Raw genomic sequence first — 25,990 nt, 5'->3', positions numbered from 1 at the left:
CCACTCATCTATTAAAGAACACCTAGGTTTGTTCTATAGTTTAGGTATTGTGAATTGAGCTACACTGATGTGGCTGCATTACTGTCGTATGCTAATTTTAAGTCCCTTGGGTATAATTCAAGGAGTAGGATAGCTGGGACAATTGGTGGTTCCATTCCAAGTTTTATGAGGAATCTCTATAGTAATTTCCATAGTGGTTGTACCAATTTCCAGTCCCATCAGCAATGTATGAGTGTACCTTTTCCCTCACATCCTTGCCAACATTTATTGTTGTCTGTATTCTTGATGATTGCCATTCTAACAGGAGTGAGATGAAATCTTGATTTTACTTCTTGCACTGTAGGATTCTTGTTAAGGAAGTCAGTTTACAGACAGATGTAGTGAAGAATTGGGCCTAATTTTTTTCTATTAGGCACAGGTTTTCTGTTCTAGTTTCTAAGTCTTTGATACACTTTGAATTGTGCAGGGTGAGAGATCAAGGTTTAATTTCATTTTGCTACATATGGATTTCCAGTTTTTCCAGCACCATTTGTTAAATAGGCTATCTTTTTTCCAGTGAATGTTTTTGGCACCTTGTCTAGTATGACATAACTATTTATGTGGGTTTGTTTCTGTGTCCTCTATTCTATACCATTAGTCTACAAGTCTATTTTGGTGCCAATATCATGCTGTTTTTATTACTATAGCTCTGTAGTGTAGTTTAAGGTCTGGTATTGTGATGCCTCCTGCTTCACTTTTCTTGCTAAGGATTGTTTTAGGTTTTCTGGGTCTCTTATTTTTTTCCAATAAATTTTATGATTGCTTTTTCTATTTCTATAAAGAATGTCATTGGGATTTTAATAGGAATTGCATTAAATCTGTATAATACTTTTGGTAGTATGGCCATTTTTATAATATTAATTCTCCCTATCCAGGAGCTGAGAGATTTTTCCATCTTCTGGGGTTTTCTTCAATTTCTTTCTTTAATGTTCTTAGTTTTCATTGTAGAGGTCTTTTACCTATTTTGTTAAATTGAGTTCCAGGTATTTTATTTTTTTGAGGCTATTGTGAATGGGGTAGTTTTCCTAATTTCTCTGTCAGTGGATTCATCACTGATGTATAGGAATGTGCTTGATTTGGGGGTGTTGATTTTATATCCTGCTACTTTGCTGAATTTATTATTAATTCCAGAAGTTTTCTTGTGGAATTTTTTTGGATTTTCTAGATTCAGAATCATGGCATCAGCAAATAATGAAACTTTAAGTTCTTCTTTACCTATTTGTATCCCTTTAATTTCTTTCTTTTCCCTAATTGATCTGGCTAGATTTTCAAGTATGATGTTGAATAGAAGTGGTGAAAGAGGACATTCTTGTTTTATTCCAGTTTTTAGAGGGAATGCTTTCATTTTTTTTCATTTAGAATACTGCTGGCCTTGAGTTTAGCATATATAGCTTTTAAGATGTTGAGTTATGTTCCTATTATCACTAATTTTTCTAGTGTTTTGAAATGAAAGTGTGTTGTATTTTGTCAAATGGTCTTTCTGCATCTATTGAGATGATCATATGATTCTTGTTTTTAAGTCTCTTAACATGATAAATTATGTTTATTGATCATCTCAATAGATGCAAAAAACCTTTTTTATGTCTGAACTGGTTTTTAATAAACCTAATAAATCGTATAGCACCTATACTATTTTAAAGATAAGGCTAGGAAAATTAGAGATTCAGCAGAAGCTACAAATAAGTAAAACTGTTATAACCATTATCTTTTCTTTTATAAAATAATTTTCTTAAAGCATGGTGTTGCAGTTTACATTTTTTTGAGTTATTTTTTTCTTTTTGTTTTAATCTTGCAAATCTTGTAATAGTTTCCACATATGGTTGAATATAAGTAATGATTTGTTGTGATTTGGAAAGGATAGCACATGATAGCCACAGGGAGCTTTTGGACACTTGATTATTTTTTTTAAATTTAATTTTTTTTTTTGCCCCAGACCAGGGTGGCCTCTGAACATCATACATAAAGCCATACCATAAAAGTATTTATTACTATGACATTAGTATTTGTGTCTGATAACCCTGTAAATGATTTTTCATTTAAACAAAGAGTTAGTTTAGGTTTACTTTTAGTAATTGATAAACATGTTTCAATAACAGTAGAGGTAAACTTTGTATTTTCCCTTTCATTTAAAGTTTGTTGAGCTGAAACATAGGGAATTATAATCAGTTGAGCAATAGAGGATTTTTGGGTGGAGGTTGGAAAAATGGATTCCCCCTCCTTTTGCCCTGGGTTGGTAGGTTGTAATTTTTTTAAATACAGCAAAAGGTAACTGTTCATATTTTGGTTGGTTAGTAGAATTTACAGCTAACATAAGAGACTACCCTTCCTCAACAGCTTGTCCCAAACACTCAAATAAGTCAACTCTAGCTGGGGGCAGGGTGGTTGCCAATAGCCAGCCACAGTGGCACTGGCAGTGAATTAGTTAAAATAGTGTACTGGAGAGGCTCCAGAAGAGCTAGGGACAGCATGTTGCTGTTGGAGCTGCACTGATTTTAAAGAGGACACATGTCTGGGCACAGAGGGAAAAGAGCAGTCAGATTGAGAAACAGAAGTCTTATCCATAGTGTCATGACAAAGAAACCAGGCTTGAAGCACAGGAATAGAAGATTGTGGCTCCTCATGAAACATTTCACCTATCTTTTCCAAATCTTTTAAATTTAGTAATGCACTTTTTGGATAAAAAGGACAAGAGCTTATCTCTGTCAGCAAAACAGCAAGATCAGCATTATTGCGGTATGTCCAGCCTTGCTAACTAAGTAGGAGAAAAAGCTTGGCTCAATGATGTCGTTGAGGCATCAGAGAATTACCAATAGCTGACTGATTAGGGATCTGTGCCACCAGATGAAAGACATGCATGAAAAGCCTTTTTCAGGCATAAGTAATCTACTCTCTTTCTTGGTTACCTGTCAATATCCAGAAATGTCTCTATTAGAGCAGATTTTGTTGTCTCAAACTCTCTGTGGACTGGGAGGCTGTTTGGGGAGAGAACTCTTCTCATGCCCCAGTGTTGGTCACCAGTTGTAAGGAATAATAATAAGGGTAGACTCAGAGACAAGGAGCAGAGGCAGGAAAGTGGCTGTTTGTCCAAGCAACCATGTTTATTTATACCAATAGGTTACATTAGGTCATTTGTACCATAACTACATTATTGTTTAGAGTATTAGTAAGGTTACTTAGTCTGCAATTTCATTTCAGTTTCAATACACAATGTCAGGAGCTTTGTGCAGCTCTTAAGAAAATCCATTGTCTAAAGTTACTGTTAAGCAGGCAGATCCAGGAGCACCAAAGCTTGGTGAAGCTTTGTAGTTATCTAGCAAGCAAGTTCCTTTATTCCCAGAAGTTATGTGCTAAGATCAAAGTCAAAACTGATAAAACTCTCAACACAGAGCTTCCTCAAGAAAAACATTACTAGTGTGGCCAGGCATCCCATATCTTTTACACAGAAGTTTCCCACCAGCCAGGCATTCTGTACCTTTGCACAGACATTTCCTAGCACCCAGGCATTCTGTGCCTATGAACAGAAACTTCCTAGCCACCAAGCATGCCACAATCATGCTTATGGCATGCTAATCAATTATTAGAGACCCCAATCCCAAACACAGAAGCCCTACACTAAATAGAACTTATGATTGTGATAATTTCATACACATACAAACAAGAATAAATTAATGAGTATTTTAGTTTTTGCAGCCACTTGATTTCTGTTACAATGTATTTATCTCTTCTGTTGTCATGTGAAAGCAGCCACAGATAACACATCAATAAATGGCATCTCTATTTCTATATCTCTCTGTACATATATCTATATCAATGTAAAGTTTTCACCTAATACAATCATCTATTTATCTTCCAGAATTAATACTTCTTTGAAACAATACTTTACTTGAACTTGCATAATCACTACATTAAGGGACAACTGGACTCTCTGTTGTTTCCTGAGGAAGGCTTTCTCCACTTTTTTTAACCTCAGGTATGTCCTGGAAGGCCTTCTCCAGAACCAACTTGAGCGATGATTGCTGCTGCAGCCAAAGGTTTTGTCCCCGCCTACAGGAGCCAACAAATATGTAAATGATGGGTTTGGCACTGCTGTTAATACAGGACAGAAATAAAGCAGTCCTCTTAGAAAAATGCAGAATCACATCATTATTATGAATCCACAATGACAGAAACCTTAGGATGCCTATAGGCAGGCCACAAATGAGGAAGACTAGAACTATGAGCCCAATAGTTAGCCACAGAGGATTCTGACGAGCAGGGTGAGGCTAGATATAGAAAGAACCATAAATAAAATTATCAGCCATGCAGCTGTGATGAAACTAAATGTCTGACACCAATAGTTGAAATTTATAGATAAGAAGGAACAGTGGTACAAATCCAGGATGTTCAGTAGCAGGGACAGGGCCCAGAGTATGGCACATATGACAGCTGACGTGTGAATCGGGCGGTGGCAGTGGTACCAGATGGGACACAGGATGGACAGGCAGCGCTCAGCACTAATGGCGCTCAACACGCTCAGGCCTGTAAGGTAGGAACAGATCATTACAATGGGTAAGTACTTGAGGATGAAGTCGAGAAAGAAAAGGAAAGTGAGGTTGAGTTTGTTCAGAGAAACTATAACATGAAAACAGAGAAAAAGGAAGTCGGCTCCCGCCAAGTTGAGGATGTAGACTGAGAGGGCGTTCCTGTGCATGCGGAAGCCCAGAAGCCAGAGCACAACTGCATTTCCCACCAGCCCAATCTGTGCAATGATGAGGGTTGGCAAGCCCTGGATCGAGGTCCAAAAGTTGACAGGTTGAGGATTATTCCAGTTACTTCCGATCACTATTGTGAATTCTGTCCCCTCGGCTGGGGTGGTTGGACTTATGCTCAGAACCCCTCCACTGGAGCTGCTAAGAACAAAAAGAAAGTCATGAGTTCCTGCTGCATAACCTCTGAGTCCCAGGACCACCCTGCTGTGTGGGAATTACTGTCCCTGTGTCACAGGGGAGGACACAGATGCTTGTAAAAATTATTTTAAAAAAGCCCAGGGGGTCTGGGGTCCTGGACTCAAACCCAGTTCATGTCGACTGTAAACGCTGTGCTGGCTGCTACTGCATGGGTTCATCTACTGACAGGAATATTCTATGGTCCAATCATGCACATGGACCCCCTCCTGTTCCTGCCAGAGTTTATGCCATGTCTCCAGAATTTCTTGAGGAAGGAAAAGTCTGGGATAGGATCTGAGATACCAGGAAAGAACTGTGGACAAAGGCATTAGCCTCTCCTGGGCCAGAATTTTTCTCTCAGGTTCAGAATTTTTAAGAGGCAAAGATGATTCCAGACCATACTCACAAGTAAAAATGCTGTATATAGGAGAACAAAGACTGCTTTGGGGATCTGATATGAATGAGACCTCTTGGTAGGGCAGGTATGAGGGTGATTGGGCCTGGTAGGCTAGAAATGGCTAAGTGTGTCATAGAAATGTCTCAGTGTGTCAGCCACAGAGGACAGCCACACTATGTTTATCCCTTTGTCGAGATTTGGTGCTACACACTGTATTCTCAGTGGTTATTCAGTGAATGGATGCATGAATAAGGAGACTAATGGTAGCAGAAGACTTGGATTAAATGTAAAAACAAAAATGAAATACAATTAAATGAATTAGAACATTCAGGTAAAATTAGGTGAAGAAAATTTCATTCATCATTATTCTTTTTGTGGACAACTGAGTGTGTTTAGAAGACTTACTTATGTCTATCCAAATAACTGCAATGGAAACTGATGGGCCACAAAAGCAAGTAACAAAAAATGGCTTTGCTGGGTACTTTGTAACAATTTGGTGCAGAATACGGGGTTAGGATGTGAGTTTGAACTGAATTGCCCAGCAGTTTGTAGGACAGAGAAATAAGAGATAAGTTCTGAGTGCTAAAAAGGTTTTTGAAATATGAAAACATCTAAAGTAAAGCTATTAAGTGATGTGCTGTAAAGTGTATAATATAAATATTTTCCATTTTCTCTCCCAATAGAGTTTGCTTTGCAGGTAGAAGTTTGTTTGAGGGTAATCTATGAGGAGAAGTAAAAAGTTAAGGGGTTGGAATGAAAAGAGATGCTTGCATATATTTTAACTAGGGAAAGTGAACTAGCTCATAGCTGGGTGAATGATAATAGACAATGGAGAATTTATAAAGTATTCTCTCTTTGAATTCCTTTAGAGACCTCTGAGGAGAAAATTTGTATTATTTCTATTATACAGAGAATAAAATTAGATCACAGAAAAGATGAATGCGTTCTCCTGGTCTAACACTGTAGATGAACTCAGGAGTGCTGCCTCAGGGCCCACTCTTTGTCCCTACGGACCCAGCACCACAGAACTGGTGATTACATCTACATAGGTGTGGGGCAGCAGACGAATAATTCCCAAGTTAAATCCAAGTTGGTTGTCAAAATTGTGTATTTCAGAAAGTCTAGTATAAACAAACTTCAGAAATTAGAGGAAGGGAAGCAAGTGAAATAAGGCAATAATGAGGTGCTTTGGAAGCCAGTCAGGAACAGATGAGAATATAGAAGCTCTCTCCTGTTTTGCAAGGGAAGCCAGGTCTTGCAGGCCAGAGAACTCACATGGACCCTCAAGTGAAAAAAAGAACACATCCTTCTCTGGTGTGCAGAGAGGCATCAGAAGTGAATGCATCCAACATGAGGTCTTGTAGATATAAAATCTCCCACAACTTTGGTTGACCAGAAGGGGATATGGGAGGAAATCTACAACCTCTGTTATCCTCACTCTGGGAACCTCAGTTGGTACATGTGGGAGTTTCTTCCAGGAGACTAAAGGGCAAGAAGAGAGGGATTTGAATGTTTCAACTCCTGGCTCTCTGCCTGTGAGGTTGTGAGTTGCAATGACAGTGCTTTTCCTCCTACTTGGTTGTCCCCTGCTACTGCTACAACTAGTTGTTGTTCTTTCTCTCTCTCTCTTGTCTGTATAATGCTTTATTATTGCTCACCTTAAGCTACTTTACTATATCATGTAAATTTTTCTTAACTCTACCTTTGTAAACAGTCAACTAAAGAAATACTCAATTACTTCATTTTGGGGTTGCCTTTTTAATTCTTAAATATGCAAAGAAGAACAATGTTGAAAAGCAAGTAACATAATGAAAACCTTGGAGCTGGGTGTCCTGGCACACGTCTATAATCCCAGTGGCTCAGGAGGCTGAGGCGGGAGGATTGCGGGTTCAAAGCCAGCCTCAGCAAAAGCAAGGAGCTAAGCAACTCAATGAGACCATCTCTAAATAAAATACAAAATAGGGCTGTTGATGTGGCTTAGTGGTCGAGTGCCCCTGAGTTCATTCCCCAGTACCCCTCACCCCCTAAAAAATAAACAAAATAAAATCTGGGTTTATGGCAGCTAAGCTCTGGGATGTAATTCCTGCACGTAACTGTGGTCCGCAAATGAATGTAAGTAGCAGTGTTCTCCCTATGATAATAGATTTGAATGTCCAGAATAAAGGGGAGAATATGGGGGGATGGATCATAAGGGAGAATGGTCTGAAGAAGCCCTCTGAGTACATTCACTGTCAAGGATGCCAGCACCCAGTATTCACAAAAAGGCATCATCTCTTCGACCTTTCCCTGAAGGAAGCCCATGACCCCCTGCTTATAGCATCACAAGGTAGAAACATAGAGATATGAACTCAGTACAAAATATTAGCAATCACTGGAAACAGGAAAACATTTAGAATATATCCTTACCTTTCTTCATTCTCTATCCACAGGAGGGGAGCTGATATGTGCTAAGTGGAGAGTTTTTCTCGGATTAAGGGACACCAGAGAACCCTCCTCTGTCTTCTAAATCAGGAGATGCATACAGGAGCTAGAGGAAAAGGCAGTGAATAAGAAAAGCTATCAAGATGCTAAACAGCCCTTCCTTTGATTTTCTGCAAAGGATTGTGGGCAAATGAGAAACCAGAGCAGTTTAAGATGTGACCCACAGAGAAATCTTTCTGGGCATCTTCCCAATTGCCACTCATGTTCAGCCTCTCCCTTCCCACCTTCTCTTATTTACCTCTAAGTAACTGCTATTGTGGCCCTTTAATTTCCGACTGTGAAAAACAATTCAATGACAATTAGGTAGATAAGACTCTAGGAAGCAGAGAAGGAGATTTGAGGGATAGTGTCATTTGCCAAAATAATTTTCCTTTCTTCCTTCTCTGTTTGGTTTGGCATATCAAGAGGAAGGTGTCTGTGACACTTATGAGTCACTTATTTTCATCCAACTTTCTGGTTGAATAGAGTCACAAGAATACACCTCCCAGGAGAGCAGAGGACAGGAGGAAAGGAACTTGGGTTTTACATCTCCTGGCTCTCTGTCTGAGTCTGTGTTGGCAGAGACAGTGCCTCTCCATCTTTTTGTTCATTTTCTCCCACCTCTGCAGCTGCCCTGTCTCCTCAGTGTTCCTTCCCTTGTTCTTTCCCTGTTTCCCACGCACTTGTCACTTTTCCTTAACCTGCCCATCTTTGTAAATACTTCTATCATGACGTGCTCTTCAAAAATTCCAATATGTGTCAACAGTTTCTACTTGGGATAGTAAAAACAAATAACTTTATAAAGCAAATGAAACGCGAGACCTGGTCTTCAGCAGTTCAGCTCTGGGATAATATGCCTGCATATCAATAAATGAATGCAAGACAGCAGATTTGAATGATTGGAATAAAGGACAGGATATGGGGAGATGGATTAGAAGGGAGAGTGGTCTGGTTGATCCCTTTGGTAACTCCCAGTTTTGAGGCTGCCAGCACCCAGTTTTCAGAGGGAGGCTTCTGTCTCTTGTGTTTTCTTAAGGAATCAGCATGACTTCCTGCATGTAGCACCCCAAAGTAGAAACACAGGGATGCGAACAGAGACTGAAGACTGTAACTGGAAGTAAGAAAATTCTTGGTGTGTCTATCCACGCCTTCCCTCCACGCTTTTGTTTGGAGGTAAAGAATTGTTCAGTTTTGAGGGAGAAGATCCTTTCTGACTTTGAGAAATGCCAGAGGACCCTTGCTTGTCCTCAATTTGTGAAATGTCTTCAGGGAAAATGGAGTGAAACCTGGTGGCCATGGGAACCTATCAAGTTACTGGACCACCCAGTGATTTCCTGTACAGGACTTCAAGAACCTCAGAGATCCAAGCTGTTGACACAATTCCACCCGAGGTGTTTCTTGGCATCTACCCCATTTTCACTCACAGTTCACCATCTCCCAATCCACCTCATATTCAGTACTTTTATTCTGGAGTCTTTATTTTCCATTTAGCATTGTTAGTAATTAGTATAAGTAATCCCTGCAAGTAATGGTATTTTGGAGCCTAGATAGGAATATCAAGCAATGTAAGTTTTCATTATGGGGCTTTCTAACAAATAATAAAGTACAATATAAGGCCATTCAAGGATGGCTTTTCTTTTATTTCTTTCATGTTTTCTTGGCACAGCAGTAATGCATCCATATGCACACTTTCACTCCAGATGGCAGAGAAGGGACTACATGATAAATTTCTTCTGCCATTTCCATCTATCCTCATCCAATTTTCCCCTTGACTCCTCAAAGAGATGATTGGACTGATAATAGGGTACTTGCATGGTAAGTTGGAGTCATCTGTTCAAATTCCAGTTATTTGAAGGAGCTTTATCTTCTCAGAGCTGCATGTATACTCTGAGATCTCCCCCTTCTCTACTCCCTTTTCTGTGTTTGTCAATATTATCAATATGAAAGATATATGTAAGAGGATCTTTTCTTCAATACTCCACTGTAATCTCCTGGAGACCAGAAAGCAAATCTCATTAATAATAATAGCCAGCATTTATGTATTAAAGATACTGATGCATGATATATGCCATGCCATCTTCCAGAAAGAGCATCACAGCCACCCCTCTCAGTTGCAGGTAGATGCTAATAGGCCATTAGAAAATTCAACATAATGAATTTTAATATTTCATCAGTTGGAAACTATTTGCTGAAGTTGTTTCCCATTATGAGGAATCACTTAGTGGACAGTCTCTCAGTTCTCTGAACCATGTGTTCACTCTATCTGGAAGGGTGGGTGTGATATTCTCCTCATCTTGGAAAAAAAAACAAGTTAGAACTTTTAGATCAGCCCCTCCTGTGAACACCCTTGCACAACCCCAGACATCTCTATGATTGCATGTGTCACATTGTGTGGCAGTCTTTACTAGACTAGACTCCTTTCTTTCATGGACTATGAACTCTGTGACAGTGGGTTCATTGTCTTTGTATCTGCAGTGCCAAGCATGAGGGCTGGAACATGGAGGACGCTATATAAGTCTTATAGAATAAACAGAGCAACTAAGTGATATTGCAGTAGGAAGCCTACTTAATGACACTTTGAGGACCACAGCTCTGTAGGTTAATTGCAAATGTACATGTAATGATTGGAAGATAAATTTGTAACATAAATATTTTAATTTTTATCTGAATTAATTCAACAAAAATGAAGAAGAGTGAATGACTTCTTTTGAGTAGGGTTCAGCAAATAGATTTCTAGCCTCTCTCTCTTTCAGGACTCATATTCCTGAAGCATTTTCTATTATTTGAAGTTCAGATTGTTTAAAGTAGAGATCTTATCATTATAGAGAGAGAACAGTGTGCACAAGGATATTTTTAAATGTTCAGAATTTTTTCATCAGAATATAGTTTTCAGACTTACAGCTATTTTACTAAGAATATTTTTGAATCTACCTTTTAGTTTTTTAACATTTACATTAGCTTTTGTTGTTCTGCTACTTTGTTGATTTACATTGTGTTATGATAAAATAGGCAGCAATATTGGCAAATTCAACCAGCATAAGCATTATTGGAAATATGTATGTATATATATATGTGTGTGTGTGTGTGTGTGTACACACACACACACACACACACACACACACACATCAGAGAACTCAGTGCATTAAGGGTAGAGCAAGGCAGACTAAATTCAGTCAAAGGATGTGAGAACTCAGCATTTCCAGGAATCAATCAGTGTATTTCCTAGATAGAATGTAGAGTCTACTAGACAGATGTTTATTTAAAATGTGTTTGTTATGCATGGAATTAGCAGAGTGCTTGATCAACTAGGTTTAAATATTCATTTAATTCATGCATAAACTTCCAAGAGTAACAGCTCACACAATGTGCTATGAAGGACTCTCATATCTTTTCCTTCTTCCTAGAGAAAACTTGGTATCCTCTATGCTATACTTCAAGGTGTAACTAAGAAGAAAATCCACCACTGGTATTGAAATAAAGGAGATTCTTGGATAAGCTTTTGCTTCCCTCCATTATTCTCCCCACGAGAAGCCACTAAGGCTAAATGAGGGCAAAAGGCAAGGCTTTCCTCAGGTAGGTATGCTGCTGAGGGAATCCTCTGGTCCTTTGAGTGGTGGTGCCTGCAGGAGTCCAGTGAAACCAGATGCATGAGCCACTCTTTTTTTTTTTAATTGGTTGTTCACAACATTACAAAGCTCTTGACATATCATATTTCATACATTAGACTGAAGTGGGTTATGAACTCCCAATTTTACCCCAAATGCAGATTGCAGAATCACGTTGGTTACACATCCACAATTTTACATAATGCCCTATTAGTAACTGCTGTATTCTGCTACCTTTCCTATCCCCTACTATCCCCCCTCCCCTTCCCTCACATCTTCTCTCTCTACCCCATCTACTGTAATTCATTTCTTTCCTTGTTTATTTTACCATTCCCCTCACAACCTCTTATATGTAATTTTGTATAGCAATGAGGGTCTCCCTTCATTTCCATGCAATTTCCCTTTTCTCTTCCTTTCCCTCCCATCTTATGTCTCTGTTTAAAGTTAATCTTTTCTTCCTGCTCTTCCTCCCTACTCTGTTCATAGTTGCTCTCATTATATCAAAGAAGACATTTGGTATTTGTTTTTCAGGGATTGGCTAGCTTCACTAAGCATAATCTGCTCTAGTGCCATCCATTTCCCTGCAAATTCCATGATTTTGTCATTTTTTAGTGCTGCGTAATATTCCATGGTGTATAAATGCCACATATTTTTTATCCATTCATCTATTGAAGGTCATTTGGGTTGGTTCCACAGTCTAGCTATTGTGAATTGTGCTGCTATGAACATCAATGTGGCAGTATCCCTGTAGCATGCTCTTTTAAGGTCTTCAGGGAATAGTCCGAGAAGGGCAATAGCAGGGTCAAATGGTGGTTCCATTCCCAGCTTTTCCAGGAATCTCAAAACTGCTTTCCAAATTGGCCACACCAATTTGCAGTCCCACCAGCAATGTACAAGTGTACCTTTTTCTCCACATCCTCACCAGCACTTGTTGTTGTTTGACTTCATAGTGGCTGTCAATCTTACTGGAGTGAGATGGTATCTTAGGGTGGTTTTGATTTGCATTTCTCTGACTGCTAGAGATGGTGAGCATTTTTTCATGTACTTGTTGATTGATTGTATGTCCTCCTCTGAGAAGTGTCTGTTCAGGTCCTTGGCCCATTTGTTGATTGGGTCATTTGTTATCTTATTGTCTAATTTTTTGAGTTCTTTGTATACTCTGGATATTAGGGCTCTATATGAAGTGTGAGGAGTAAAAATTTGTTCCCAGGATGTAGGCTCTCTATTTACCTCTTTTATTGTTTCTCTTGCTGAGAAAAAACTTTTTAGTTTGAGTAAGTCCCATTTGTTGATTCTTGTTATTAACTCTTGTGCTATGGGTGTCCTATTAAGGAATTTGGAGCCCGACCCCACAATATGTAGATCGGAGCCAACTTTTTCTTCTATCAGATGCAGAGTCTCTGATTTGATATCAAGCTCCTTGATCCATTTTGAGTTAACTTTTGTGCATGGCGAGAGAAAGGGATTCAGTTTCATTTTGTTGCATATGGATTTCCAGTTTTCCCAACACCATTTGTTGAAGATGCTATCCTTCCTCCATTGCATGCTTTTAGCCCCTTTATCAAATATAAGATAGTTGTAACTTTGTGGATTAGTCTCTGTGTCCTCTATTCTATACCATTGGTCCACCTGCCTGTTTTGGTACCAGTACCATGCTGTTTTTGTCACTATTGCTCTGTAATATAGTTTGAAATCTGGTATCGCTATACCACCTGATTCACACTTCCTGCTTAGAATTGCTTTTGCTATTCTGTGTCTTTTATTTTTCCATATGAATTTCATGATTGCTTTATCTATTTCAACAAGAAATGCCGTTGGGATTTTGATTGGCATTGCATTAAACCTATAGAAAACTTTTGGTAATATCGCCATTTTGATAATGTTAGTTCTGCCTATCCATGAACAGGGTATATTTTTCCATCTTCTAAGATCTTCTTCTACTTCTCTCTTTAGGGTTCTGTGGTTTTCATTGTATAAATCTTTCACCTCTTTTGTTAGGTTGATTCCCAAGTATTTTATTTTTTTTGAGGATATTGTGAATGGAGTGTTTTTCCTCATTTCCGTTTCAGAAGTTTTGTCCCTGACATACAGAAATGCCTTTGATTTATGCGTGTTGATTTTATATCCTGCCACTTTGCTGAATTCATTTGTTAGTTCTAGTAGTTTCTTTGGAGACCCTTTTGGGTCTTCTAGGTATAGAATCATGTTGTCCGCAAATAGTGATATTTTAAGTTCTTCTTTTCCTATTTTTATGCCTTTAATTTCTTATGTCTCTCTAATTGCTCTGGCTAGTATTTCAAGGACTAAATTAAATAGAAGTGGTGAGAGAGCGCATCCCTGTCTTGTTCCAGATTTTAGAGGGAATGCCTTCAACTTTTGTCCATTCAGAATGATGCTAGCCTGAGGCTTAGCATAGATAGCTTTTACAATGTCAAGGTAAGTTCCTGTTATCCCTAGTTTTTCTAATGTTTTGAACATAAAGGGATGCTGTACTTTGTCGAATGCTTTCTCTGCGTCTATCGAGATGATCATATGGTTCTTATCTTTAAGTCTATTGATGTGGTGAATAACATTTATTGATTTCCGTATATTGAACCATCCTTGCATCCCAGGGATGAATCCTACTTGATCATGGTGCACAATTTTTTTGATGTGTTTTTGTATTCGATTCACCAGAATTTTATTGAGGATTTTTGCATCTAGGTTCATTAGAGATATTGGTCTGTAGTTTTCTTTCTTTGAGGTGTCTTTGTCTGGTTTCAGAATCAGGGTGATGTTGGCCTCATAGAATGAATTTGGAAGAGCTCCCTCTTTTTCTATTTCCTGAAATAACTTGAACAGTATTGGTATTAATTCTTCTTTAAAGGTTTTGTAAAACTCTGCTGTATACCCATCCGGTCCTGGGCTTTTCTTGGTTGGTAGTCTTTTGATGGCTTCTTCAATTTCATCCATTGATATTGGTCTGTTCAAATTGTGTGTATCCTCCTGACTCAGTCTGGGCAAATCATATGACTTAAGAAATTTATCGATGTCTTCACTATCTTCTATTTTATTGGAATATAGGTTTTCAAAATAATTTCTAATTGTCTTCTGTATTTCTGTAGCATCTGTTGTGATATTGCCTTTTTCATCCTGTATGTTAGTAATTTGAGTTCTCTCTCTTCTTCTCTTCGTTAGCATGGCTAAAGGTCTGTCGATCTTATTTATTTTTTCGAAGAACCAACTTTTAGTTTTGTTAATTTTTTCAATAGTTTCTTTTGTTTCAATTTCATTGATTTCCACTCTGATTTGAATTATTTCTTGCCTTCTGCTACATTTGCTGTTGTTTTGCTCTTCCTTTTCTAGGGCTTTGAGATGAAGTGTGAGCTCATTTATTTGTTGTTTTTTTTCTTTTTTTGAGGAATGACCACCAGGCGATGAATTTCCCTCTTAAAACTGCTTTCATTGTGTCCCATAGATTCTGATATGTTGTGTCTGTATTTTCATTTATCTTTAAGAACTTTTTTATTTCCTCCTTTATGTCTTCTGTAACCCATTGATCATTCAGTAACATATTGTTAATTTTCCATGTGATGTAGGATTTTTCCTTCCTTCTTTTATCATTGATTTCCAGTTTCATTCCATTATGATCAGATAAAATGCATGGTATTATCTCCACCCCTTTATATTTACTGAGGGTTGCCCTATGGCATAATATATGGTCTATTTTTGAGAAGGATCCATGTGCTGCTGAGAAAAAAGTATATCCACTTGATGATGGTTGATATATTCTATATATGTCAGTGAAGTCTAGGTTATTGATTGTGGTATTGAGTTCTATAGTTTCTTTATTCATCTTTTGTTTGGAGGATCTGTCCAATGGTGAGAGAGGTGTGTTGAAGTCACCCATAATTATTGTGTTGTGGTCTATTTGATTCTTGAACTTGAGGAGAATTTGTTTTATGAATGTCGCAGCACCATTATTTGGTGCATAAATATTGATAATTGTTATGTCTTGTTGGTGAATGGTTCCTTTTAACAGTATATAATGTCCTTCCTTATCCCTTTTGATTAACTTAGTCTTGAAGTCGATTTTATTCGATATGAGGATGGCCACCCTGCTTGCTTACGAGGACCGTGTGTGTGGTATATTTTTTCCCATCCTTTCACCTTCAGCCTGTGTATGTCTTTTCCAATCAGATGTGTCTCCTGGAGGCAGCATATTGTTGGATTTGTTTTTTTAATCCATGATACCAGCCTATGTCGCTTTATTGGAGAGTTTAAGGCATTAACATTCAGAGTTACTATTGATATATGGTTTGTACTTCCAGCCATGTTTGATTATTTATCCTTTTTTTAAAAAAATTTAGTTTGTTTCTCCATGATTATCTTTCCCCTCACCCTCTGTCTTTACTGAGGCACTTCCCACTGATGGTTTTGGTTATTGTTTTTCATTTCTTCCTCGTGTAGTGTTTTGCTCAAAATGCTTTGCAATTCTGGTTTTCTGGCTGCAAATTCTTTTAACTTTTGTTTATCATGAAAGATTTTTATTTCGTTGTCATACCTGAAGCTTAATTTTGCTGGATACAGAATTCTTGGTTGGCATCCATTGTCTTTCAGTGTTTGAAATACATTGTTCCATGACCTTCTTGCTTTCAGCGTCTGTGATGAAAAATCAGTTGTTAACCTTATTGGTTTACCCCTGAATGTAATCTGTCTCCTTTCTCTTGTAGCTTTTAATATTTTCTCTTTGTTCTGTATATTGGATATCTTCATAACAATGTGTCTTGGCGTTGGTCTACTGTGATTTTGTGTGCTCGGTGTCCTGTATGCATCTTCAATTTGTATATCTGTTTCCTTTTTTATTTCTGGAAAGTTTTCTGTAATTATTTCATTCAGCAGGTTACTCATTCCCTTGGTTTGAATCTCTGTACCTTCTTCTATCCCGATGACTCGTAAGTTTGGTTTTTTTATGTTATCCCATAACTCTTGGATGTTTTTCTCGTGATTTTTTTTACCAGCTTTTCTGAGTTGGCTAGACTCTTTTCAAGATGATATATTTTGTCTTCATTATCTGACGTTCTGGCTTCTACTTGCTCCACTCTGTTAGTGATACTCTCAATTGAGTTTTTAATTTGGTTTATCGTTTCCTTCATTTCTAGAATTATTGTTTGATTATTTTTTATAATCTCTATCTCCTGATAAATATGCTTAACTTCTTCTTTTATCCGTTTATGTAATTCATTCTCAATGTGTTCTTTCGCTGCTTGAATTTGCTGTCTAGTATCCCCTTTAAGGTTCCATTCCATCTGTCTAAGGTGTTCCTTTAGTTCTTTATATTACCATTTTTCTGATGACTCTAGGTCCTCCTGAATATTTAGGCTGTCCTGCATTGTTTGTAGTCTTTTTCTTCCTTGCTTTTTCAAGCTGCTCATGTTACTTCTTGTTCTGTTTGACTGCTGAGTTACTGTTTACTCTTATAAATTTATTTGATGCTTGGGAGGAAAGGTATTAGAAGGGAAGGGAAGAAGTCACTAAAGAGAATGAGAGTAAGCAGGTAGAATTCAAGGAAGGTGGAATAAGAAAATTGAAAAGAAATGAAAAGTCAAAAGAAGAAAAAATAGGAAATAAAAAAAGAAAATTTTTTTTGAAAATAATAATAATAATAATAAATTAAAATTAAAATTAGAAGAAGAAAAAAAAGTTTAAAAAATATTGTAAAAAAAATTAAAAAAACAACAAGAAAGAAAAATGAAAATGAAAGAAAAAACCCAAATCAAAAAAAAAAAGAGAAAAAAAAACTAATAAATGCAGTCTTAGAGTTTGATTAACTTCTCTTCCAGTAGGTGGCGCTGTGCCCACCAGGCCAAATTTTTCCTGTCAATACGCGGGAACCAATCACTGTGCAGCAGCTCCTCCTCGCAGACTGGGCGAGTCTCCAATCCTGAGTGCCTAGGGCCCCCTCTTGTGTGTAGTCACTTCCCCACTTTTCCTCTAGACAGACCCCTCTCATGGGTGCTGCTCACCACAATACTGGCTAAACGCCAGGTCTGCTGCTCCCAGGAGCCCTGTTTTCATGAATGACTGGGCACACTCTCCCAGTTTGCCATTCCCTCAGCCCCTAAGTTTGTAGAGCTTGGGGCTGAGAATCCTCAGCGAATTTTACTTGCCCTCCGGTAGCCACGCCCCCGGTAGCTGGTGCAAGAGACCTCAGTTGTCAGCACTGGTAGGGGTGGTAGCCGGGAGTTCTGCGCCGTGGGTCCCGCACCACGTCTGATTCCCTCGGTCTGGCTATCGCCCTCACGGGAGAGCTGGGAGGGGCCCTTAATGTTTCCCCGATGTGTGGAGAGGGAAGGCTAGGGAATTACACACCTCTAGCCGCAGGTTTCAATGAAGTTATCTCCTCCTCCGCAGTCTGGTGACGTCAGTTCTCTTCCATGGTGGTATCTCTTGCAAATGACCACAGTTCATTTCCCTTTGCCGGATGACCAATGCAATGGGTGGGTCCTTACTGTCTCTCCCAAGCCCCGTTTCAAACCTGTGGCCACTACCTATGAAGGCTCGGTTGGCATTTACTTCTGTAGGAACAGAAGGTCTGACCAGTTGTTTCAGCCGGATGGATTAGTGCTGAGTCACAGCTGTTTGTCTGTGGGAAGCAGGCGAACGGGAGCTTGAATTCAGCCGATTTGGGCTCAGTGTGTGTTCTGAGAGGCCCAGACTGTTCGTCCCAGATCCATGTCAGTTCAGCATTGCCTAGTGATCCTGAGCAAACAGAATTTAGATTGTTTACGACTCCCTATGCCCACACAGCTGAAGAGGTCAGAGACTTGATCTCTCAGCGCCTGCCGCCATGTTGGAATCCCATGAGCCACTCTTTTCAAAGTGCCCCACAACTGTGATTTTTTTCAAGCAGGAGCTTCTTGAGAAAAATAGATGCTGACCATCTTCCAAGTTCCAGAAACAATTTCATGCCCCAGAAATTAAAATGCATGCCCTGTGTTTTTGTCATCTTTCTCATCACTGTGACCAAAATACCTGATAAAAACAAATTAGAGGATGAAAATAAATATTATTTTGGATCATGGTTTCAGAGGTTTCGTCCACGGTCATCTGACTCCATAACTCTGGGCCCAAGATCTGACAGAACATCATGGTGGAAGATTGTGTCAGAGGAATGCTGGTCAACTCACTACAGCCAGGGAGCAGGGAGGAACTCCATCCATCAAGGCAAAATATTAACCCTATAGGCATGGCCCCAGTGTCTTACTTCCTCTAGTCCCCGCTGACAACCACACCTGTCTATAGATACCATTCTGGTTAATCCATACCAGTGGATTAATACACTAATCACATTACAGCTCTCATAATCTAATCATTTCATGTCTGAACACTCTCACATTGTCTCCCATGTGAGCTTTCGGGGACACCACCTATCTAAACCATAATAATATCTAATAGTCTTTTGATGGAGTGTTTAGGTATTTCCCTATAAAATCATATCACCTGCAAGCCTACAATTTGACTTTCTGCCTTGCTATTTGTATGCCTTCAATTTCTTTTTTTTTCCTAATTACTATCTGGCTAAGACTTCCAATAGCATATTGAATAAGAGTGAGCAGAGTACACAGCATTTTCTGGTTTCAGACATTAGAGGAAATGCTTTCAGGTTTTTCTCCATTAAGCATGATGTTTATATTGACTTTATTATATGGAGCCTCATTCCTCTTACATCTAACTCATTCAGAGTTTATAACATGAAGAGCTGTTCAATTTGATCAAATTCCTTCTCTGTATTCTATTCAGATAATGATAAAATTTTATCCTTATTCTTTTTATGTGATATATTCCATTTTTGATTTGCAATTTTGAACCATCCTTTCATTCCTTGGCTAACCAACTTGATAATGATGGATGATTTTTTTGTATGTGTTGTTTGGTTTAATTTTCTAGTGTTTGACTGAGAAATTTGAACCTATGTTCATCAGGAATATTGATCTATATTTTTCTTTGTTTTTTACTTGTTTGATTTTGCTTCATGGTGTGTGATGACCTCATAAAATAAGTTTGGAAGAGTTTCCTTCTTTTCAATTTTTTTGAAGTGTTTGAAAAGAAATTGTATTCTTCCTTAATATTTGATGGAATTCAGGAGTGTAGCCACCTACTTCTGGCTTTTCTTTTTTGGGAGACTTGTTATTAGTGATACAATCTCCTTACATGTTCAGACTTTCTATGTTTTGAAGATTCAATTTTGGTAAGTTATATGTGTCCAGATTCAGCCATTTCTAGTCAATTCATCCAATTTTAGTTTATGGTTTGGTAGACTACTTTCATGAGGGTCCCAGTTGGACATCACAATGTATTTTTCTTATAGTGTCTCCTTCTGTAATCACTGGCATCAGCATTGGGAGTATGGGGTAATAATTTACAGTTGTGGCAGTGGCAGGCTGGTCCCAGTGAGAAGGCTGCAGCAATGGGGCTGCTGAAGTGCCATTGTGGAGTCCCAGTGGGCACATATACATCCCAGGGGAATCCCACAATTCTCTGGGAGGTGGTGGGTAAAAGGAGGATAAGGGAGAATGGGGACCAAATGTAAATTGGGTAAATTTCCACATCATGGCTTCTACAGTGATGAGGCAGCACCTTTCCTGAAGCACTTGTCCCCTATAATGTAGGGCACTGCATAGGCTAGGGTGCTGGGTTGCAGTTCTACTTCTAAGTCTAGTTGCATTTGTGAGGCTACATTCATTTTTGCTAGTGTGATAGAATGTTTGTGAAACCCCAGGGTTGGGGATGTGGTCTCCTGTACCCTAGAGCAGTGCAAACTCTTTCTAAAGATGGTATTACACTACCACATACTGTCCTCTGGGAGTGTGGGGAGACAATGTGAGTTCCTTCTCTGTAGCAAAAATACCATGGCAACCCTATGGAGTTCCCCTTACTGGGCTCTAAGCCTGTTACAACTGTAGAAACCACATGTGAATAGGACTGCCAAGTAGCCAGAATGGATGGAGATAGAGTCTACTGGGATTCTTCCAATTACCCTTTCCATTAGCTATGGTCTGTGGCCACACTGGCTGATGTGCTTGTTTGTCTATGTTGACACCTTAGGTCTCTGTGGACTGCAACATTCCCACATCTCCCTTACTGAGTTTCAGTGTTCTTCCTTGGGCACTCACCTTGAAATGAATTTTTCTTTTCTTTTCTTTTCTTTTCTTTTCTTTTCTTTTCTTTTCCTTTCCTTTCCTTTCCATTCCTTTCCTTTCCTTTCCCTTTCTTTCCTTCCTCCCTCCCTCCTTTCTTCCTTCCTTCCTTCCTTCCTTCCTTCCTTCCTTCCTTCCTTCCTTCCTTCCTTCCTTCCTTCCTTCCTTCCTATTGTTGATTTGGTTTTCTGTGGAGAAGGAGGCAAGTGCTATGCCTTCAAGATATGTATTAAAATATCTTTGTCTTTTTCTTTACTACTGTGTGCAAAGACATGATTCTATGGGATAATTTCCTTCTAAGGACTACTTTATGTCATCCCACAAATTTTTATAATTTAAAAGTAATTTTTCATTTAGTTGAAATAATTTCAATTTCTCTTGAAACTTCTTTACTCTTGTGATCCACAGAACTTTGTCATTTAACCTTTAAATATTTTGGGTGTTTCCAGTTATCTTTCTGTTACTGATCTCTCAATTACTATTGCCTGAAAGCATATACACTGTATGGTTTCTGTTTTCGAAATTTGTTGCCTAGCTTGTGGTTGTTCTTTTTTTTTTTTTTTTTAAAGAGAGAGAGTGAGAGAGAGAGAGAGAGAGAGAGAGAGAGAGAGAGAATTTTTTAATATTTATTTTTTAGTTATCGGCGGGCACAACATCTTTGTATGTGGTGCTGAGAATCGAACCCGGGCCGCACGCATGCCAGGCGAGCGCGCTACCACTTGAGCCACATCCCCAGCCCCTTGTGGTTGTTCTTGATGAATGCTTCTTGTGAACTTGAGTACTTGTATTATACTCATTAGATCAAACTTTTGAATGTCAATCAGATACAATTGATTAAAGATGGTCTTCAATTCCAACTATTCAATTCCTACTAATTTTTGCCTGCTGGATTTGCCAATTATTGAGCAAGGGGTGAGAAAACTTCCAAATCTAAGAGTAGATTCATTTATTTCTTCGTTGAATTTTTATTAGAATTTGTCTCAGACATTTTATCATTCTGTTTTTATGTTTATACGATTGTGGTACGAACTATGCTTCCTCTGGTGTCTTTCATGATTTTCTTTGTCTTTCATGTTCTGTAGTTGAATCCAACATGATTAGACAGATATTTTTATTTTGTTTTTTGTTGTATTTATCCTGCTTGGTGTTTTCTTTGCTTTGCATTTGTGGTTTGCTGTCAGACAATCATGTGAACAATCTCAACCTGTATTATTTCAAATATTTTCCCTTCTTTTTCTCTCATTTTATTCTGTTATTCTTAATATAAATATGTTAACAATTTTTAATGGATCCAAACTTGTGAATATTCTATTTTTATTTTTATTCAAGTCTTTGTTTTATAATCTTTGTTTTTCTGATTTAGAAGTTTTTATCATCTTCCTTCAATGAGCCTATAGTTAAATGTTCATTGTATCTTTTTCTAGATCATGCACATAATAGTGATGAGAGTTCTTCAGTGGCATTTTTCATTTCTGTTAGAGTGATTTTTACTTCTGTCATTTCCCCTTAGAGTTTCCTCTCAGTGGGTCATATCCACCTGCTTTTACAAACTACCCACATTTTCCATGAGAGTCTTTAGAATATTAATCACAGCTATTTTACATCCCCAGTCACTTTAAAATTCTCTACCATATCGAAAATCTTTTGTATCTTTCATGGAAATCAATTGATACTATCACTAATACAGATGACTTGATAGAAAATATACAAAATTTAACTTTATTATTTAAATTTGTAACCACAACTAACAAAAACTTAGAAGAATAAGTAAGTGAAGATATTGATTCTGAATAGGATTGAGAAAGATGGTCCCCTTCTGTGTCATGCACTTCAGTATTCAAAAAGAACATGTAGGCCAGCACGTGTGACTGCTATGATAATGAAGAAGAGTGGGCCAGGACATGGAGGGCCACAGATGGCAAGTAATTAAAATGAGATTTATTTTTAGTTATGTAGCCTTTCAGTTCAAGCTCACATTACTTGGAATTTATGGTCTGTATGCAGCAAGAAGTCCCAAAACAAAATTAATTCCACAGAAGGAGACCTGATTGGGTGAGGATGGGCAGAGATTGAGACATGGGATTAGAGTTTGACCAAATGTCAAGAAGCATCTTGTGAGGAACATGACTCAGCAGACTCCACACTTCCATTTGTCAGCAGGGCTGTACAGGAAGCCACAGGGCTTTCTGGCATCTTGATGGTCACTGGAGCACCAGGCCTCACTCAGATTCTGCAGTCACTTCTCCAGGGCAGAGAAGTATCTTTGAGTGACTGTCAAAGGTACAGGAGGCTCTTCCCTTCAGCAGGACTTGCCACTGCTGGCAAGAGAATTGAAGAAAGGTAAGAATTTAGCAAGAACTTATTTTCAAATCATTTTTCTTTTTTTCCTTCTAGTTTATATACAAATGAGGAATAATATACTTTACTTTGCTGTTAGGTATGAAAGGATCCACAAGGGCTGTAGCTGGAAAAGTCAGGAGATATGAAGCTCCCTCTTTATAACTTTGGTGCTCACGGTTGATTGTGGGAGAAATGAAATCTGTAAACTTGGACTTCCCTGTTTTTATAACATCTGATCATTTCTCTATTCATTACAACTATCCAAATTTACTGTAATAATGGGAAATCTTCTGCTTTTCTTAACCAAGGAAGTAGAGTGGGGTATACATATGCTTTTCCAGAATAAATCCTGTGAATAAATTTGTCACTTGTTTTTCCTCCTTTATAAATGTTTCTCTGTTTTATGTTTCTTTCAGCATCTCTGTAGGAAACCAATGACCTAAAAGAGATAATTGAGAAGTTTCATCAAGGAAAATTTATTAATATGGACAGATTTGGAAAATTTGCAAGGGATGGTGAGTTTCACTCCATAACCACCAAGCAACATGATATGAAGGAGCTTGAAATCAACAGTTTAAAAAAAAATCAAAAGGAGAAGTCACTGGGACTCAGAGATGGCTGAATAAGTAGCTGTTTTTTTAAAAAATGTGGTCACAGGAAATGTACTACATAGAATCTGTGTCCTTAGTAACACAGTAGCACTGCCACTGCTAACTCACCACCTAGCCTAAAGAACCAGGAAATTAAAAATCACCAAATTACTCTCCTCCTGCCTTTAAATTTCCTCTCAATACATATTTTTGGGCAAGTGCAACCAGAAGTCAGAGCAAAAGGATTCCCTTAGCGGCACATAGAAATGTCTCCTTCTAGGATGCACAAGGAGGTAGAGAAGGTTGAACATGACATTCTGACAGCAAATGCGAAAGAATCCATCTCTTTGTATAGCCTTTTCATGTTTTGCATTTTGGGGGGAATTTTTCTCTCACAAAGTGATAGATACATTTTCTCATTTATCTCCTCCCAGTTTGTTTGAATGTTTATTTGTATCTCCCTGTATGGTAGCTTTTTAAAAAGTAATCTCTCACTACCATCATAAATGAACTGGGAATGGTATATAGTGAAGAAACGTGTTTCTAAGTATTTTAAGCTATGATATTTGATACAGCAAAGAGGAACCAGTTAGAGTAGTAATTTAACAAGAGGGTGTTGATCAGACCCAGAACTGGCAGCTCCATTATGGCAGGCACCACGTTACCCTGCAATATCTACTTCCCTCTGTCTAGAGAGGTGCCCTCATCCTCATGGTCCTTCATGGCCTTCAAATACATCATCATTCCATCTTGGAGGGAAAGGGAAGGAATGGCAGAACCCAGGAGTTTCCTACATCACTTCTGCCCACGTCCCATTTACCAATGCTCAGTGATATGTTGCCTTCAACAGTGAGGGAGGCTTGGACTATAGTCCTTGTTCTGGTCTATCACTCTCAGTATTGTTATGTGAGAAAGGAGGAGTATGGCTGTTTGGAGCCATTTGTGGATTCCACATCTCTGATTCTTTCTCACTGTCCAGAAAGCAAGATTTTTCTCTGGAGCTCCCCTCATAATGAAACATGTGACAGAGAACAGTGACAAAACCTTGTACAGTGTTCCAGGAGACTTGAATTTCTTTTGTATTTTGTCTTCATTCTGTTATGCTGAAATACGTTTTGCATTCATTTGGTCTCAGATTCTTCCTATGATAAATGAGGATATTATAATAAAAGGTATGTGAAGGACCTGTGCTAGAAAGCAGAAACACAGTAGTGACCAACAAAGACAGCACTGAGAACCAAGCAGGTATAGGTATTAGAGAGCATTGAGTATAATGTGAGGGACCAAAAGGGAAAATAAGACTTATACTTTGATAACATAAATGTGAACTCTGTTTAGTGGCACGAATATGTCATTAGGGAGAACACCAAAGACCCTCATCACTCATAATCTCCTAGGTCAACCAGGTCTATAGGAACTATGAGAATGTGGGAAGGATGGATATAGTCCTTGATACTCTGAAGATTCTGCCATCTCCCATTAGGATCCTTCTGTTCTGTGTGAGTCTTGGAGAATCTGTACAAATGGGGGCCTTTTCAGAGTCACAGAGGGATTCCTATACACTGAGATCTCTGCTCTGTTGTCCTCTACCCAGCTCCTGTGTTTTTCATATGTCCTGGTTGTTCTTCCTGGCTGATTCCAAAATGTGCCCATTTATTTTAATAAGACAAATATGAGAATTGCTGTGGGGACAAGTGCATGGAGTACTGCATGCATGGCATATATTAAGGGTGTCTGAGTAGCAAACCACTCCTCCAGGCTAGGCCTGTGGGCGGCAAACCGCTTACCGCATAGGGACAAACCCTGCACGTGAGGCCACATGTTGCAGTCCCTGTGCTTGCTCCACAGCCTGCTCCTTGATTGTTCACTGCAAGGACAGTTGGCCAGAAATTGTATTGGTGGCTTCCTGTATTCTGCTTAGCTACTGCTTGACTATATATACATGGTAACTGTGCAATAAAATCAGACCTGCTTCTTGCTTGCTCTCTGGAGGTCTTGAATAGCAACTCCGCAGCCACACTCTCCTCTACCCTATTCCATGGACCTCCTTGCTGGACGAGAGAGCCCATGCAAATTGCCATTTCTGAATTTCTAGAAAACAGTGGTTTCATTCTCCATCTATGTTGCATGCTTAGTCAGCAGATCACCCTGAAAGTGGGGCTGTGGGGCTGGTGAAATTTGAACTGTGGGTTCACATTCACATTCTACCACCTTTTGGAGTAAGACAAAGATCAAATTTCACAACTACCTTTTATCTCCACTTTCTCATATGTATGATGGGAACATGAATAATAATTTGCCTCATGTGACTGCTCAGAAAATAAAAAGATTAATTAATCACTTGTCCAACTGCTAATACTATTCACTTCCTTGTGAGTTGTTCCAACCTAAATTGTGCATGATTTTCTCTTATTACTGAAAGATTGTCACAAATGAGATTTTAAAAAAATGCTAG

At 38.6% G+C, this 25,990-nt stretch overlaps 1 protein-coding gene across 1 annotated transcript in view; it reads right to left on the bottom strand.

Annotated features, from left to right (window-relative positions):
* Positions 1-4,267: 4,267 nt before the first annotated feature.
* LOC308641789 (mas-related G-protein coupled receptor member X2-like) overlaps positions 4,268-25,990 on the bottom strand; it is a gene marked incomplete at both ends in the record, with an annotated part of 68,137 nt that continues 46,414 nt past the window's right edge. Inside the window, one exon of the mRNA XM_081280387.1 lies at positions 4,268-4,928. Within this exon, the coding sequence (XP_081136513.1) occupies positions 4,268-4,928 (661 nt within the window). The remainder of the gene's footprint in view (positions 4,929-25,990) is intronic.

Source organism: Spermophilus citellus, assembly GCF_964194105.1.
Source record: "Spermophilus citellus genome assembly, chromosome: 2".
Lineage (NCBI taxonomy): Eukaryota > Metazoa > Chordata > Mammalia > Rodentia > Sciuridae > Spermophilus > Spermophilus citellus.
Note: the sequence above shows the minus strand (reverse complement) of the source record. Positions and strands in the feature narration are given on the sequence as shown.